Source organism: Sarcophilus harrisii, chromosome 4 (assembly GCF_902635505.1).
Source record: "Sarcophilus harrisii chromosome 4, mSarHar1.11, whole genome shotgun sequence".
Lineage (NCBI taxonomy): Eukaryota > Metazoa > Chordata > Mammalia > Dasyuromorphia > Dasyuridae > Sarcophilus > Sarcophilus harrisii.
In genome coordinates, this window is record NC_045429.1 from 438,658,561 (window position 1) to 438,676,201 (window position 17,641).

General features: G+C 56.9%; 1 protein-coding gene across 3 annotated transcripts in view; it reads right to left on the minus strand.

Annotated features, from left to right (window-relative positions):
• Positions 1-2,169: 2,169 nt before the first annotated feature.
• SLC43A2 (solute carrier family 43 member 2) overlaps positions 2,170-17,641 on the minus strand; it is a 47,257-nt gene continuing 31,785 nt past the window's right edge. Inside the window, exons 6-14 of one of the 3 annotated variants that reach the window (XM_031967782.1) lie at positions 16,509-16,642; positions 16,111-16,313; positions 15,291-15,437; positions 12,936-12,947; positions 11,961-12,099; positions 10,883-11,012; positions 7,165-7,238; positions 5,728-5,851; positions 2,170-5,082 (exon numbers count right to left, since the gene is read on the minus strand). In XM_031967782.1, coding sequence (XP_031823642.1) covers positions 4,921-5,082; positions 5,728-5,851; positions 7,165-7,238; positions 10,883-11,012; positions 11,961-12,099; positions 12,936-12,947; positions 15,291-15,437; positions 16,111-16,313; positions 16,509-16,642 — 1,125 coding nt within the window. In that variant the 3' untranslated portion in view covers positions 2,170-4,920. The remainder of the gene's footprint in view (positions 5,083-5,727; positions 5,852-7,164; positions 7,239-10,882; positions 11,013-11,960; positions 12,100-12,935; positions 12,948-15,290; positions 15,438-16,110; positions 16,314-16,508; positions 16,643-17,641) is intronic. The other 2 variants (XM_031967783.1, XM_003770115.4) reach the window with 2 other exon arrangements.

Below are 17,641 nucleotides of genomic sequence, written 5' to 3' on the forward strand. Positions count from 1 at the left end.
GAAGCTCTAACTCAGGGGTCCTCACTACGGCCTGTGGACCAGATGCAGCAGCTAAGGATGATTATCCCCCTCCCAGGGTTATGAAGTTTCTTTATTTAAAGGCCCCCAAAACAAAGTTTTTGTTTTTACTCTAGTCCGGCCCTCCAACAGTCTGAGGGACAGTGACCTGGCCCCCTATTTAAAAAGTTTGAGGACCCCTGCAAAAGCTACAACTGTTGGCAGAGTTGTGAGCCGATCCAACCATTCTGGAGAGCAATTTGGAACAAGACCCCACTATTATAACTGCGTGTGTAGCTTTTGATCCAGAAGTAGCAGTAGCCCAAAAATATTTTTTAAAAAAGATTCGTGTGCATAAAAGTATGTATTTCCAGCAGCCCTTTCTGAGGTGACAGAGAATTGGAAATTGGTTGGAGAATGGCTGACCAAGCTGTGGTCTATGATTGTGATGGAATACTATTATGCTGTAGGAAATGAGAGAAAAACCTCAAAAGAATTACAGGAGCTGATGCTGAGGGAAGTGAGCAGAACCAAGAGAATATCATACACAGTAGCAAGATTAGATGATGATCATGGGATGGACCTGGCTCTTCTCAGCAATACGATGATCCCAGACAATTCCATAGGGCTCGTCCAGAAAAGGCTGATGGAGTCTGAATGCAGATCAAAGCATATTTATTTCACTTCATTTTGTGTGTGTGTGTTTTCCTTTTTGGTCTGTGTCACCTTCTGCAACATGGCTAATAACAAGCTCTATTTTGCGTGATCACGCTGCATCGACTTTCTTGTGGTCTCCAATGGGGGAGGGAACAGAGGGAATTCGGAACTCAAAAATGAAGATTAAAAATTGGCTTTATATTTAATTTAGAAAAAAAAAATTAAGTAGGTACAAGTCAGATTGTGGAGGGCTCTGAATGTCAGAGCCAGTTTACGCTTTATTTGGCAGGCAATAGGGAGTTATCAAGGCTTCTCTTTCTAAGCAGCAGCAGCAGCAGCTGGAAGTGCCCAAAGGTCTAACCATCTCCCTTTACAGCCAGAAGAGATTGGTGGATTTGGCTAAGGTCACACACGGGTTCTCTGTGGCAGTGCTGGGATTTGAACCCAAGCCTCAGATTCCAGAATCTGGAATCAACTGAGGGGTGAGAGTCATAATGTGCACGTGGGAGCTTCCTTGGGAAATGGTGTGGAACTTGGATTGGAAAGGGGATATACTGAAGACAGGAAGATTAATGAGAACCTGATGGGGGAAGGGAAGGCTGAAGTGATTCAAGAAATTTTATGGAAGTGGGAATGAATGAAGGTATTGCAGTGGATGCAGTTCCAGACCTGGAGTCGGGAAAACCCGAATTCAAATCTGGCCTCAGTCATTTCACCCTGCGTGCCTCAGTTTCTCCTTCTATAAAATGAACTGGAGAAGGAAATGGCAAACCGCTCCAGTGTCTCTGCCAAGAAAACCCCAGACGGAGTCAGGAAGAGTCAGACGAGAGAGTTTGAGACTAAATCTCCACAATGCTTGCACACTGAGGCACAAGTCAGAGAGAGCTTTGAGAAACATTCACCCAATTTTCAAATGAAGAAATTAAAACCATTTCTAGTCATGTGGAAAATGCTCCAACTCACTATTGATCAAAGAAATGCAAAATAAGACAACTCTGAGACACGCCTCCACACCTCTCAGACTGGCTATGACAGGAAAAGAGGGGCTAGAGAAAAAGTCAGCAAAAAGAGCAGAGAAGGAGGAGAGGAACCAGGTAGCATTGAGGAAAGCTCCTTAGACAAAGGTCGAGGAAGTTCAGGAGGAGGAGGAGAAAAGGCCTATGGCTTCAGAAATAAGGGCTTAAGTGATCTTAGAAAAGGTCACTTCAGATGCGGGGATAGAAACCAAGTTGTAAGGATTTAAGGAATCTATTTTCTAGAGTTGGATACAAAGGGGAGGACTTCTAGGTGCTGAGAGAAGCATACATTTTCCAACAAGGTCAACGTTGTTCTGTTTTGTTGACTTAATTGCTACGAGGAAGGATCCTGGGAAATGAAAGTGATGTATCCACAAAACATTGGGGTGTTTTGGTTTTTAATGAGACTAGCACGGGGCTAGTGGACGGAGGGGCTAGGGCGGCGTTTCCGGGGCGGCATTTGATTCCTTGGTCTTATAACCCTTAAGGAGTCTCTATGTTCTCCATCCCGATCCCCAAACAAAGCGCCTAAGGCGCCCACGCGGGCGTTCCATTCCAACAAAGTCCCAGGAATTGCCAGGGATTCCACAACAATGTTTTGAAAGCCCAAGATCAAAACTCTATCGTCTAACAAAGACTCTTTCCGTTGGCAAAACTGCCTTCAGAAGAAAGTTTCCTTTAAAAAATAACGGAACTGCCTTGGAAAATGGGAGCTGAGTGTATGCTGTAATTAAAAGGCATATATATACACACACACACAATATATATATATATATATATATATATATATATATAAAATATAAAAAGTCCAATTTGAATCTCTATAGAGACCGGCCCCTCTCCTTCTCGATGTCCCGGCCGAGCCATCCCAGCCAGCAGCAGTCTGGATTGGTTTTTGCTACCGTTAGTAGTGGCCAGACGGCTGAACCCAGAGTCCCAAGCCCAGGGCCAGAAGGGACCCCAGAATCCGCCTGTTCTAACCCCTCCTTTTACAGACAAAAGAAAACCAAATCCGAACCTCGGCTAAGTGATCTAAGGGCTTCACACAAAATCAGGGCTGGAGCCGCTTCCTCGAGCTCCGAATCCAAGGTGATCTCCACTATCCCGGGACATAAGGGTCCCTGATAACAGGAGAAGGGTTAGGGGGTCCCTGCTACATTGGGGAAAGTCAGTCCAGTGTCTTGTCTGTGCTGGGTCTTAGAGCAAGGTGGTGAATGATGACATCATGGTCTGGCCCCCTCCAGGGGCCTCCAGCTTGACAGGCAACAGCCTGTTCAAATTTGACCTTCAACCTTTCCTAGCTGTTTGACATTGGGTAAATCATGTCAAACCTCTTTTGTTCCTCAGTCTGCCCATCTGTAAAATGCGGGGTGAGGGAGGATTCCGGCTCTCTAACTCCACAATCCCGTGATTGTGGGTTTTCTGACCTGCTTCCCCTGCGCTGCTGGGGCTACTCTTCCTCCTGCCCCGTCCCCCCCAAGCACAACGAAGTTCCCACAAATCCCTTCAAGTCCTAATGGGATTTTCTCCCCAGCCCTTCACTTCTGGTTGACTCCGGGCCTGAATCCTTGTTCCCACAGTCAGCGGCCCCTCAGACAATCGGAAGAGACTCTAGAATCTACCTAGCCCGACCAGCTCTTTTTTGATTGATGCCCCGAGTGCCTTGCCTGAGGTCCCACGGCTAATTAAAGGCAGAGCTTTCTGCTGTAGCTCCCGCTTCTCAAGTTTCTAGGGCTAGACCATAGCTCCGAGACTCAGGAGTCTCTGCCAATCTTTCTGAACAACAGTGGGGACGCGCAGCCACTATCTGTATGTGGCCTGCACGGGCGGGGGGGGACGGGGGGAGCCCTTCCCCCGGGAGCCCCTGGGGTCCAGGATGGCCCGAGAGAGCTGAGGGAGCGGGAGCTTCTCTGCACTTCTCTGAGGCGATCTCAGACTTGCAGATCCAGCGGCCGCTGGTGGACACAGACACAGATTTCCCTGACTACGAGGAAGATGGATTTATTGCTTTACAATAAAAAAAAAAAAGGTTGAGAAAACTTTAAAATAAGAAAACGACGACGACGATCCCAAGCCCGCGCCCCTTTCAGACCTACTGGGAAGCCTCAGGAAAAGTCCTTTGGAATCTGGCAGGTGCTGCCCCGCCGCAGGCTGAGCCCCGCCCCCGCCAGAGCCCCAGGGCTCCCCACAGCTGGAGGGGGAGGGGAGGGCCAGGCTAAGCCCAGGGGGACCCTCACATGAGGGCCTAACACCAGAGGGCGCTGCGTGCCTGCAGCTGCGTCCCTGGCCCTGGCACCTCACCCAGCCTAGCCCAGGGCACTCCAGCCCGGCACACACTCACCCAAGCACACGCTCACCTAACTCCGAAACCCAAACGCACGACTCTTCCCCCTCCCCCAGAACCTGGGTGTCCGAAGGCACACCCCCCCCTCATTCTCCTCCCCCGTGCTCCGGACCCTGCCCAACCCCCCAGGGAGGAGGGCTGCCCTTCTGTCGGGGCTCGCCTGACGCCCCTGACCTTTGCCCTCCGTCTGGCCAGCAGGGACGCAGCAAGATGCAAGCGAGGGGCCCCACATGTACAGGACGGGAGACTCTGCAGGGTGGGCACGTGGGCAAGAGAGGAATCACCAGGCTTAGCACCAACAGGGACGAGAGGGTCCTTCCTTCCTTGGCCCGCTTCCTCGGGGACGGGCATTCAGGATGGCACCAGGGCAGGAGGCGGGCATCTCGAGTCTGAGCGGCGTGGGTGGGCGCTGAAAGCCTCTGTGTCCCGGGGAGACAGTCTGTGGGCATGCAGGAGGAGCAGCCGGCTGGGCTCCTGGGGGCAGGGAGGACAGCCCCCTCCTCAAATTTGGCAAACTTAGCACAGAGGCCCCTGGGCATCTGAGGGTGGCGCTGAACCCACGGCACATCCTAGGCAGCGTGATGTCCAGGAGCATGGGGAGGGGCCAGAAGGCAGGCGGGGGACCAGCTCCCCAGCAGCCCTGGCCAGAGAAGCCCAGGGGGTTCAACGAGGGGGCACCAGCAGTCCAGTGCCAGGGGCTGCCGTCTCAGGCCCTTGGTGTCCCGTGCCAGCTCCCGGGGAGGCCAGAGGGCCACAGGGGGGGCCACAGGCGCAGCGTCCGAGTGGTGGAGAGTCCCGGGGAACGCCAGAGCGGGCGTGGGCAGAGGCGGGGGACAGGGACGTGTGCTCTGGGGGCCAAAGGCAGCCGTGGTCGGTGGGGGCGGAGCATGTGGAGTGGAGCGGGGCCTACAGGAAGGCCTCCTGGTTGGGGGTGCCGTTGATCTTGAGGAAGAGCTTCTCGTCCTCTCTCTTCTGCTCCAGCTGCTTCTGCAGCTGCCTCCGGTAGTAGATCAGGTAAAGGGGCAGGCAGAAGCCCAGCATGCTCACCCCGAGGAGCCCCACGTTGACCTGGGGAGGCACAAGCAGGGAGAGGTGAGCCATGGGGGCCCAGAGCTGCCTGAGCCCCCTTCCCTCCCTTCAGGAGTGGGAGAAGCCGCTCCCAGCCCCCAGCCCCGGGGGAGCACTTGGAAGAACTGGGCTCAAATGCCGCCTCCCTGGGCCTCAGCTTGCTCCTCTGTGAAATGGGGGAGGTTTCTGTCTGGGTGGTCTGGGGAGGGCCCAGGGCCCCAGCATCAGCAGCCTCTGCAGCCGGGCCCCGCGTACGGGCGGGTTCCTGGTGGTCTGAGGCTGCGGGAGAACGTTTAACAAGGGGCTCGGCCCAAAGTGAAGGCGGCTCTCTGACATTCAGTCTGGTTCCGGGCCCTTCTCCATCATTCTTCTTAACCGAGGGGCCCCACAAACAACACAAGCCCAGCTCGTGGCAGCCGCCAGGGCTGACCGTTCAACCCCTGGCTCCCCCAGGCCGAGCCTGCCGAGGGAGAGTTGGACCCCACCGGGCAGAGCCCCGCGCCGTGATGGGCCAGAAACCCAAGCCCGGGAGCACCAGTGACTCGGCCACGTTCTCCCCTGCCAGGGCAGGATTCGATCCCAGAGCCTACGGACACCCGGCCCTGTTGCCTCCAAGTCTCCCGCCCACCGAGCCACCCCACTTACCCAGAACGGGTCCCCCTCCAGGGGCCCCATCATGGCCACGAACAGAGGCTGCTGCAGGAGGGCAAAGAGCGCGCTGACCAAGGACTGGAGGCCTGTCAGACTGCCGAACTGCGTGGAGGGGTACCTGCACCAGACAGAGAGAGAGCCCGTCACCCGGGGCCCCCCGGCACGGGGCCTCCAAGGGCGCGGAACTCAACGCAGGCTGGAGTTGGGGAGACGGAGGCAAACAAGCCCCCAAGTGCCCCAGGCAGGACTTCCAGAGCAGCCCCCACCCACTGTGCCCCTGGAGGGGTCTGGGGGAAAGGACGCCCTCTGCCCACCCAGCGCTCGGGCCTCCACCCAGATGGGCCTGCAGAGGCTCCCGGGTCGGCTCTTTGGGTTGGGATCATGCAGGGGAAGGGTCTGGTGTGTGTGAGTGTGTCTGTGTGTGTGTGTGTGTGTGTGTGTGTGTGTGTGTGTGAGTGTGAGTGTGCAGGGGGCCTCGGGCACTGGCAGCTCGGCCTGAGCCGTGGCCGGGTGTTCCCAGAGCCTGCGTCCAAGGGAAGGTTGTGCAATCCCAGACACCCACATGGTGACAGGGCTGGGCCCCAGGAAGCAGCGCCTAGCCAGGGCCCAGCCTCGGAAGGGCAGCCCCCGGGTGGGGGGCGTCTGTCCTGGCAGAGCCTTGGGGAAGGCGGGGCCTCTGCCCCCCCACCCTCGTGACCACATGTCCCCCCACCCTGTCCCGCCTCCTCACACAGGAGCCCAGGCTCTCCACAGACACAAATAAACACGTCCCACCCACTGCGACCACACAGACCACCCAGACACCCACCCCACCCACCCCTCCCCCCTATACAGCCCCAGAACAGGACACTTTGGGAACAGCCGGCCCAGCCCCGGGGGAGGGGACACCACCCAAGCAGTGGGGGCCACACAAGGCCCGGTTCCCAGAGGATGATGCCACTTCTTGGGGAGCCCAAAGCCCTGCTCCAGCTGGGCCTGCCACGGCTCCTGGTTCCTGGGAGTGGGAGCCACTCTGTATTTAATTACCCCCCCTTCTCCTGTGGGGAAGGTGGGGGCACTCCCCCCTCAAGCTCCCAGAGGCAGCCTCCCCTCCCCCTCACGCTCCCAGAGGCAGCCCCCCCCCCCCCTCTCACGCTCCCAGAGGCCCCCCCCCCCTTCCTCATTCTGGGCCAGCCCTGAGGCGTCGGGCCCAGAACGTGCTGCAGCCAGGGCCCGGCCAGAGGTTGTGACCTCGTTTCCAGGCTTGTGGCTCGGGAGCATCTGACTCTCCTTCAAACCACCTTCCCACTGGTTTTACTGCGGGTTCCTCCCCTCCTGGGGCAGAACAAACATATCTGAGAGGAAGCCAGGCCCGTCTGCGGGGGGAGAGCCCAGGCTGGGCCTCCAGGACTCTGACCCTGCGCCCCCGACCCCCAGGGAGCGCCAACTTACACAGCAGCGTAGAGGCCCCCAACAGCAGAGTGGATGAAGCCCCGGACGATCGTGTGCAGGATGAAGGAGAGAATCTGGGGGGAAAACAGCTCTGGTCAGATGTGGCCCAGGCTTCTCCCACACGTGGCCCAAGCCATCGGGGGACGTTCAGAAGCACCTACTACATGCAAGACCCCGGGGAGGGCGCCCTTCCAGATAGCAAAACCCTCCCTTTCACAAAGGCCCCAAACAGGACTCCCTCCCCACCCACCCCACAAGTGCACCTCCCTCCTCTCCTCCCTCGAGGTCACAACTTTGGGTGCCTCCTTGACCCTTTTTTTTCCCTCAGAGCTCACAGCCAATTGGGCAGCCAGGCTTGTGGATGCTCCTTCCTCCCCCGGTATCTGCCCCTCCCCACTTCGGGTCCCAACGGCCTCCCAATTGCCCCCCTCCCAGCCTCTTCTTTCTTCAACGTGTCCTCCAGAAGCTTCCAGAACACCTAAAGCTCAGATACGACAGTCCCTCTTGATTGTCTTGGCCCCAAGCACAGATGTCTGTCTGACACTTTTAAATCACCTTTTCTAAGCGATCTCCCCAAAACCTCCATTCTCACCAAACCGCCCCTTTGTGGCTCACTGAACGTAGAATAGCATCTCCCCCTCCCGAGCCTTTGCCCAGGCTGTGCCCAGAGACACCTTGGCATCTACTCCCTCAGCCCGGGAAGGCTCTTCTCAGAAGCCTCCCTCATCCCTAGGATGGGCCCCCCTGCTCCCAGTGCTTCTTTTGTAGTTCATACCCATCTGCTCATCTAAGTCCTCATGGTTAGACCTGCCCTTCCCAGAGGACTTTGCATTCCCCCACACTGCACACAAGCTGCTTTCCCTCGGGCAGAGTGCGAGCTCCTTGAGGGCAAAAACTGTCCTGGTATTTGTTGGAGTTCCCGACATTGGGCACAGTGTATGGCACATAGTAGGTTGTTTGATGGGTGCTTGCCGAATGACTAGGTGTGGTCTCAGGCCTCCAATGGCTGCTCTGAGCCCTGACAGATGCGCATGGGGGCCTAGGGCTCCCTGAACCAAAGTGGGGACCCTTCTGTGCTGTCCCACCCATGGGGACCCCCATTTCTAACCAGGAGCATTGTCTGATCAGTTCTTGGGGAGAAGTTCTCGCCCCTCAAATTGAGAGCTCTACAGAGCAGCCCTTTTCCTCTGGGCAACGAGAAACCCCTGTTACAGCAGGAAACGGCTCGGAGTCAGGTTCTGGCTCGGTGAGTCACACTGGAATCGGGGAGCTCCCGGGAGTCAGGGAGTCAGCGGCTCCCAAACCGACCCTGGGCTGGGGGGGGGGGGGGGGGGGAGCAGAGCAGACAGAGGCTGAGCTAGAGCTGGGATGGCCTGGCTCCAACCTGGTCCAACTGTGGCCCAGGGAGAAACCACTCACCTCCCAGAACCCCCAAAACTCCTTTAGGTCATGCAGACAAACCCTCACTGCTGTTACAGCCAAGCCGCCAGTTTGTGTGGAGGGAGGTTTTTGTGGGAGCTCTCGGGAATGAGGGAGTCACCTCCAAGTAATAAAGCTTCATGAAGCAAAAACGTGAAACACATGAGGGTTGGAAGGAGGGCTCAGTTATTTAATTCCATGTTCCAGGAGGCGCCCACCGGAGAGCCCTGTCCTCATCCCGGGGCATGGGCGGCTGAGATCCCTGAGGGGGCGCCCGGCAGACTGTGGGGGCCAGACAGGTGTGAGTGCGTGCAAATGAGGCCTCTGGGGGAGCCCGGCCTGCTCAGCCTGGGGGCTGCACCCGGACCCATGGGGGGGGGGGGGGGGGGGGGGCTGGCTCCCAGTGACAACGGCCCAGAGGCCGCCACCATTCCGGAGCTTTGTTTGTGAAGGCCCAGCTGCCCGGACCTGCTCCCAGGAATGTGGGTGGCGGGAACTGGGCGCAGGCTGCCCTCTGTCACGCAGATACACACTCACACTCACACACACACAAACACACACTAAACTCACACTCACAGACACACATACAGATACACACACACACATAGAGACACACACTCACACTCACACAGACACACACACACACACCCCTTTTTTCCCACACTGGCTGCCCTGCTTTCAGGAATCACACCCCAAAAAGCCGTGTCAGGAAGTAATGGGCCGTCCACAACAAATGTGGCAGCGCGACAACGATGCCCAGGGTGGGGGACAGAGTGCCCCTGGCCACGTCCCTGGGATGGGTGGATAGGGAGACTCTGCTGCCACTCAAACTCGGGGCTATGCCCAGAACTAGAGAGCCCCCTTCTGCTCCTCACTCTCTGGTGAGGGGAGGACCACACTGTCCCCTGACCCTGGGGCTGTGGCCTGGCTCCTCCCATTCCCTCCCCCACCATCAGCCCTTCTCCTTCTACCTGTCCAACAGGTCTCATGGCCCATTCCCTTCTCTGTACTCCCCAGAAAAAAAAGTGCAGGTGATATCCTCTTCCCCACTGCACTCAGCAGCCAAAGCCAGGCCCGGCTGGGTCCCTGCTCTGCTCAGTAACCTCCAGGGGCTCCCTATTCCTCCTAGGATCACAACAGAGCCCTCCGACATGGAAACCCCTTTGCAGCCCAGCTCTAATTGCCTCCCTCCCCATCACATGTTCTACATCTGAGCACCAACCAGTCTCCTTGCTGTTCTCTGGGCCTCTGCCCAGGCTGGGTCCTCCAACCCTCAGGTCTAAAACGTACTTCTCCTTCCTTCCTTCTTAAGATTCCTAGCTTCCTTTGGAACTCCAGCCCCCCTTCTGCAGCGGGTTGTTCTTGATCCCCAAAGTGGGCAGCGCCTCACTGCCTGGCATTCATTTTCCATCTTGTCCATAATAGGGCGTCCCAGATGTTTTTGGTCTGCTCAGACCTGCACTGAGGCACTGGGGATCCCCTCTAGGTTTGAAAGTGCACGTGCAGAGGGGAGGGACTGTTTAACGTCTGTCTTTTTATCTTTGGTGCCCAGCGTGGGGCCTGGCAAACAGCAGGCACTCAGAATGAAGGCTTCTTGGTTGACTCCCTCTGGCCTCGAACGACCATTAGCTGGAAGGTTAGATGCCTAGCATCCTTCCTTCCCCAGCCTAACATTACTGAAATGGTCTCAGCTGTGCTGGCTCTCTCTCCCTCTCTCTCCTTCTCTCTGTTTCTGTCTCTCTCTCCTTCTTCTCCCTTTCCCTCTCTCATTCCTTCTGTCTCTTTATCTTCTTTTTTCTCCCTCTCCCTCCTCTCTGTCTTTCTGTTTCTCCCTTTTTCTCCCCCTCCCTTTTACTCCTTCACTCTGTCTTTGTCTCTGTCTCTTTTTCCTTCTTTCTCCCTCCCTCTCTCAGTCCTTCTCTCTGTCTCTCTCCACACACATACACATCTCTCCAGTGAACATCCCTTACTATTATAAGCAGCTAGAATTTATCTCGTTTTACATTTTGCAAACCGTTTCCCACCCCCCACTTCATCCAATTCTCACAGCAACCCAATGAGGTCGCTTCCATCACGATCCTCATTTCCAGGTGCAGGATGTGAAGAAGTGGGGCCTCCTCATGAAGGGTCAGCCTGTCCACAAGAGGGGACACTTTCCCTCTGGGCTCTGGGCCACTGCTCATCCAGGGATCAGCCCCTTGAGACAGCACCTCCCCCGCTTCCAGTGCAGACGCGCTCCCCTCCCAGCTCTGTCCGTCCTCCCCTCCCAGCTCTGTCCGTCCTTCCCCAAGTCTCCTACCTGGAGAGGCAGATTGTGAATGAGGCAGGTGATCCCAAAGCCCAAGAGCAGGAGGTTGGTGAAGGCAAAGGCTCTCATGGCATTGGTGATTTTCTGAATCTGGCGATCACGCTTTTTTTTCTTTTCGCCCCTGCAGAAGAGCAGACGCAGACTCAGGGGCCGGGGGTGGCTACTGGGGGGGGGGGGGGCTGTCGGCTGCCTGTGGGACCACTTGCTGGGCACCAGCCTCATAGGGAGAGAACCACGCCTGCTTCTAGGGGTCCGTCCGGGCCGACCCATCGCCCAGGACACGTCAAGCTCCCCCATCTGGCCGGGTCTCTGACACTCACATAGGAAGGGCTCTGAGCAATGCAGGGCAGCGGCTTATTCTCCCACCATGAACTGTGGAATCATTGGGTCAAAAGTTTACAAGGACTTTTGTGATGGCCTGGTCTGACCCTCCTTTTTTCTGGTTGAGGAAACTCAGGGTTATAAAGTTAAAGGTCTTGTCCAAGGTCATTCGTATCATAAGCGAGCTAGAAGTGAATGCCAGGTATACTCTTACTCAAAATTCACTTCTTTTCCCTGTTGCTCGCTCCCAGGGGGATGGAGGGATGATAGGTGGGGAGGGGGCGGAATGGCGAGGGGGGGGAGGAAGGCCAAGCTAGGAAGGATCTGAGCCATTGGCTTTAACCTCTTCTAGCTCTTCTGGGAAGCGACAAAGAAAGAACATCACCGAACATTTTTCCACCAGTTTTCTCCTGTTGGTGTGCGATGGGGAAAGGGCTGTGAACTTGGAATCCTAGGACTTGAGTTCCAGGCCCAGCCTTTCCTGTGTGACTTGGAACAAGTCTATTTGCCTCTGTGGGCCCTCAGTTTTGTCCCTTTCAGCTCTAAAACTGCATCTCTAAGAAGGAGCCAAACAGGGAGGAGCAGGGGAGGTGGGAGGGGTTTCTGACAGCCTGCAGGCAGGACGTTCCGGGTAGGACCACCAAGTCTGCTGCGATGATGTCATTGGGCACCCCCCGATGGGGCTGCTCTCTGGGACAGCTGTCCCTGAACAGGTTTTGCGTCCCCCCCCTTCCCACCATCCACGTACTGGTCTCTATCTTTCTCCTCGGCTTCTTCGGAACCATCGTCACACTCCTTCAGCCTCCAGTCCATGATGCAGCCAATGACAGGGGCCGTCAGGAGGCAAAGCAGCTGCAGCCCGCCAAAGATGGACGTGTAAAGACCCACTGGACGGAGAGACAGACACGATCAGAAAGGCTCCCTCCCCACAACGGCGACGCTGCTGGGGGAGAGGCTGGGCTGCGGCAACCCCCAGAGGAAGCCCGCCGCAGCGGGGACAGTCTCAGGACTAACCAAGCTGCCTTAAGTGCTTACTCTGGGAAGCCTGGAGAGCCCATGAAGCTTCCACGCTAACACAGATACGCTCAGCCCCCAGACAATGAAAAAATTCAACAAATGAGGGAGGGGGAACCTCGGTCTGAGTCTCGGCTTCACACTCACTGCCCCTAAAACTTTCAACAAATCCCTTTCTTTGCTTCTGTCTTCTCCCCTGGGAAAAGGGCACTTTGGACTAGGAGATCTGGCTCCCAACCCCATGACCCATAAGCAAAACTCCCTTTTTTTTTTTTTAAATGACAAATGTTTATGCTCAAAAAGCAGCAAAACGCTCTCGGTTTTCATCTACAGGCCTCAGCATGTCTTATCAGATTCACTGGATGTCTTTGCTAAACTGCTTTATTCTTTATGACGGGGCTGGCTCTCCCCTCCAGAGAGTGACGGGAGAGATGTTGGAAAAAGAAAGGGATTTAAAAACAAATACAAATTTTAAAAAAATAAGTAAATAAATTCCACATCTGCAATGGTGCCCAGAGATAGGCAACTCCCAGGGACTTTGAGGTTGGGGCTGCAGAGAGTTTCAAATGGCTGGTTTTCCCCCCACTACTCTAACCAAGGTGGAAAGGCAGGAAAGGTGAGAACCAGAGAATGATCAGGAACGTGGTAGACGTTTTCTAATAAGGAGATATCAGGGAGGAAGGAATGGGCGCAAAGCCACCCCACTTACCTGTAGCCATCACTGCATCGAGAGGGCAAAGGGAGAAATGTAGAAAAGGAAAGGAGTTAGCAGCAGAAGCTTCTCGGAGAGGGCTGGGGAGGGGTCAGCTCGGGGCCTGGCCCGCCACATTGGGCTTCAGCACCTGGCCTATAGACAGATCCCTGGGGGAGCTTCCCAGAGTCATGGGATTTCCCATCAGGCCACGGAGGGGCTGGGGGCCCGTATGGCAGCAAAGGGCCTTTTCTCCTGTTTGCCAAGCCTTACTGCTCCGACCACAGAGGCCGGTTCCCCATGTCGGCCATGTGCTGGTGAATCAGAACGGTGGCTAGGCCGGGATGAGGAAGCAGCAAGGGGAAGTGAGAGTGATGGCTGCTGCAGTCACCAGTAACCTGGTGCAGTCCCCCAGAAAAGAGGGGCAGGGGCAGAGGAGGAGGGGGAAGAGGAAGCAGCTTCGGCTCCTCCACAAGCAAGGCGGTGGCCACGGCGGCCATTCCTCAAGCAGAAAGGCGCCTCTGGCTCACTCATCTCGAGAGCTCTGTGTCCTGACAGAAGCGGGATTCCGATAGCAAGAGGAGAAATTCAGGAGAAATGTGAGAAGAGTCAGTGACCTACGCTGAACTTGAGGAGAGAGCCCCAAAGAATAGCTAATGAAACACTCCTCTCCAGTCATCGTGAGGCGAGGGGCCATGGGTACAGAATGGCGCATACGTGGTCAGGAGAGGTCATTTGATTCACTGGTTTTGGCAAACTGAATTTTGGGGTTTTTTTGGTTGATATAAGGGGGAGAAGGGAATCTAGGAGCTACATTAAGAAATGCTATGGTTAAAAAAAAAAAAAGGCACCCTCCCACCCCCACCCCCCCAAAAAAAAAAAAAAAAAAAAAAAAAAAAAAAAAAAAACCTTAAGAAAAGGAAAAATAATCCCCAGCCCTAAAGTCAGGAGGATCTGGGTTCAAATGTGACCTGAGACATATAACATTTCCTGGCTTTGTGACCCTGGGCAAGTTACTTAGCCCCAAATTCCTCAGGGAAAAAAACAGCAAAAAGAAAATGAAACCATGACCTACCCCCACCTCCCACCTCATTAGAGAGATGGAACTTTGCACTTTCTGAAGGGGAAACATGGAGACTTCTAGGAGGCCCTGAAATGGTTCTCAGCTTCTTAGAGTGAAAAAAGCTAGGCCCCGGGAGTCAGGAGCCAGGGGTCTCAATCTAGGGGCTGGCTTGGTAACCTGAGTGACCTCCTCCTTCCCTCCACCACTCCAAGGGGCTTGGGCCAGATCAGTTCCAGAGCCCTTTTATTTTCCAGAAAAGTGAAAACCTGATGATCCCTTTAAATGCCTGGCCCAGCTCCCCTCAGGGAAGTGCACAGTTCCAGGCAATTAAGGCAAGGGGCAAGACTCCAAGATTGTAGATTTAGAGCCACAAAGGAGCAGAGATAATCATTTCTAAGATAAGGAAGTGAGTTCTGGGCCGGCTGAAACTGGTGGGGCAGGATTTGAATAGAGGGCTCCCTGACTCTGGGCCCAGGGCTCTAACCACTGCATCATTGGGCTGCCTCTAGCGTGGGGCACACTTGGAGAAGAATCCTGAGGAGGAGGCAGCCTTCTGGGCCCCCGCAATGCCCTCCACCAGGTTCAGAGGGACCCTGGGTCCTGGGGGATCTCTGCAGATTCTGTGCAGCCTGGGGATCTGCACACTTAGTTCTGCAATTTCAGCTAACAAGTCCCGACTGGATCCCCCGGCAAACACCACGGCAGCCCTGTCCGTTCCCGGCCCAGGATGCGGGGCCAGCAGCAGTGCAGCCACTTAGCAATTCCTGGGCTCTGGCTGAGGGCTTTTAGGCCGGGCAGGGCCGGGGTGCGGGTCTCGGGCCCGGGGGGGGGGGGGGGGGGGGGGGGGGGGCCAGGAAGGGCCAGGCAGCCGCAGACTGAGCTGTTAATCCCGTGAGAAGCCACTGCCTCCTGCTTCCTTAGGGAATCTCTAGCAAGGGTCACATTTCTCCTGGGCCCCTAATAAACCATCCACCCCTTCCTTACTGGAACAGAGAAAAAGGGGGTGGGGGCAGGCAGAGAGACAGTGAAGAAAAGTGAAAGAGAAAGAGGGAGAGAAAGAAAGAGAAGGGGAGAGAGAGAGAGAGAGAGAGAGAGAGAGACAACCTGCCCCGTCCCCGCCCCCATGGCCACTTCCCTGTCTCCAGGCAGGCAGAAGCTGAGCTGGGACTCCCCCTGACTCCAAGGGTTCTGGGGGGTCGCAGAGCCTGACAGCGGCCGGTCAGGAGGCAACCCCCCCCGCAGGCGACTCCCCCCGGCTGGGACAGGGGGTGGCAGCAATGGCCGAGGGGCGACCATTTCCCGTGGCCCACCTGCGTCCTGGCTGCCGTCCGCGAGGAACTTGAGGATGTTGTTCATGGCGCCCATGTAGAAGATGAGCCGGAGCTGAGTGACGCACATGGTGACCAGGCTGAGCATGAGGATGGGGCTGAACAGGCTGTGGATGAAGGAGGGGGCCGCTGGGGAGAAGCACAGACCAGGTCAGGCGGGAGGCTGCCGGGGCCAGGAGGCTGGAGGGGGCACAACACAGGCACGGGCACCCGGGGGGGGGTGACACAAACCCAGTGCCCGTGGGGGGCACGATTTAGGCCCAGGCACCTGGGGTGGGGACACGACAGAGGCCCAGGCACCTGGGGGAGGGGGCAGTGCTGCCTCCTCCCCTTCCGAAACCAGAAGGAGCTTCGTGCTTGCTGGCCTGGCTTCTACAGCTACAGGTAAAGCCCCAGACTCCCTGACCCCTGCCTGGGGTCCCTGAGGGCATCAGCAGGAACAAGGACATGTGACCCCAGAGGGCCGCCCAGGGGGATACATGGCCCCGTGTCCAGGCGCTCAGCTGCCTGCCATAGCCTGGCCCTGAGCGGTCGCCACCATCCAGATTAGGTCACACCCGGAGGCAGGACTTGGCCAAGAGGTTCGCTCCGACCATTACCCCACCCTGCCCCTTTTGCCGTGGGCATCAGGGGACCTGATTCTGGTTCCAGGCCTTCCACAAAACGGCAGCATGGCCTAGAACAAACCAGGGCCCCCGGCAGCCTCAGGCTCCTCTTCCCTCCCCTCTAAGCTCTCTGGGCCCCTGCCTGGCCCGCCCTTTTGTCCCCGGCAACCCTGCCCTCGGCCCAGGGGGCCCAGTACCTGCGTTGTCGGGCTGACACTTCACCTCCAGGTCGATGGTGGACAGACATAGCTTGTTGCCCTCCTGCAGGGCCGACTGCTCCTTGGACTGCTTCATGGAGCTGCCCACACTGAGCCGCCGGCCCACTGTGGTCACCTGCTTGTAGAACTGCTTCCCAGTGATCTTGTGGTCGAAGCCCAGCCAGCTGAACTTGATCTTCACCCTGTGTGGGCCCGTGGGAAGAGGGTCAGCAGCCACCGGTGCTCCTTGCCCTTCCCTGCCACCCATTGGTGCCCCTTGCCAGGGCCCCCTGCTCATGCCCATGTTCCCTACCTATCAATGCCCTCTGCCCCCCTGGCACCTGCCAGGGCCCCCTGCCCACGCCCCGCACCCAGCAGCTCCCTTCGGCACCACTTACGTGTAGTCCATGTCCTCTGGTCCCGGGAAAGGCTCCAGGGGCCAGTTTAAGAAGCAGTTCAGGAACACCAGGCCGGCACAGCCAGCCCAGACCACCAGGATGATGATGAAGGAGACCCCCAAGTCATAGATCACCTGGAGGAAGGGGACAGTACCAGGGGAGGGCGGCGGTTAATGGGCTGGACTTGAAATCTCACCTCAGACCCCTGGTGAGAGTCCCTCCTGGCCCTACATCCCGGGGTTAGAGGTGTCGGGGGCAGGCAGGCAGGATGAGGGCGCTGGACCAGCTGGAGCACTGGAACGGGGGCACAGACCCTGCCCCGAGGCTCCTGGCCTGGCTGACTGCTTGGGGGCTCTCTCTGAGCCTCAGTTTCCCCCTCAGTAATGTCAGGACTTAGGGTCCAGACTTGTCTGGCCCAGAGAGCAGAAGCACCTGGCAGGTGGGGGGCAGGGAGGTGCCGGCTCCGTCAGGCGTGCCTCCTTTGGAGCGATGGAGCGGGAGGTGGAGGGGGCGGGGGCCGGGAAGCCCCCTTCTTCCCATGTGGCCTCCCCATCCACTTTCTCCCCCATCTTGGAAGAGGACTGGGGGGAGGGGCCCTGAGGGGCCACCCCATGGTTTGGGGTTCCTTGTGGATGGGTTTGCCCCGACTTGGGGAGGATTGAGAAGTATTCCGAGTCTGCCCACCTGGCGTGGCGGAGCACTCCCCTGGAGCTTGATCCAGAGCTGGGACTTCCCCCCAATGTTAGCCACAGGAGCAGGGACCCCAAGAAGCATGTTCCTCCTCTCTCCCTTCACCCCCCGCACACATCACAATTACGTCAGCACTTGCTGTGCTGGTCTTAGACAAAGATATGAGTTCAAATCCTGACTTTTGATGACTCTAGGTAGGTCACTGATTTCTCAGAGGCTCGATTTTCTCCTCCATAAAAATGGGGATTATACCGTTATATCTACCTCAAGGCTTCTGGGAAGCTTTAAACTTTAAAGCCCTAAAGGAACATCCCTCACCCTGCTTCTGTTCCCAGGTGTGTCCTGTTGGGCGGCTGCCCAGACCCTGCCATTCTTTAGTTCCTTCTGGGAGAGGGGACTCAGGAGGGGAGCCAAGCACACAGCCTCCCCCTCCCCCGATCCCA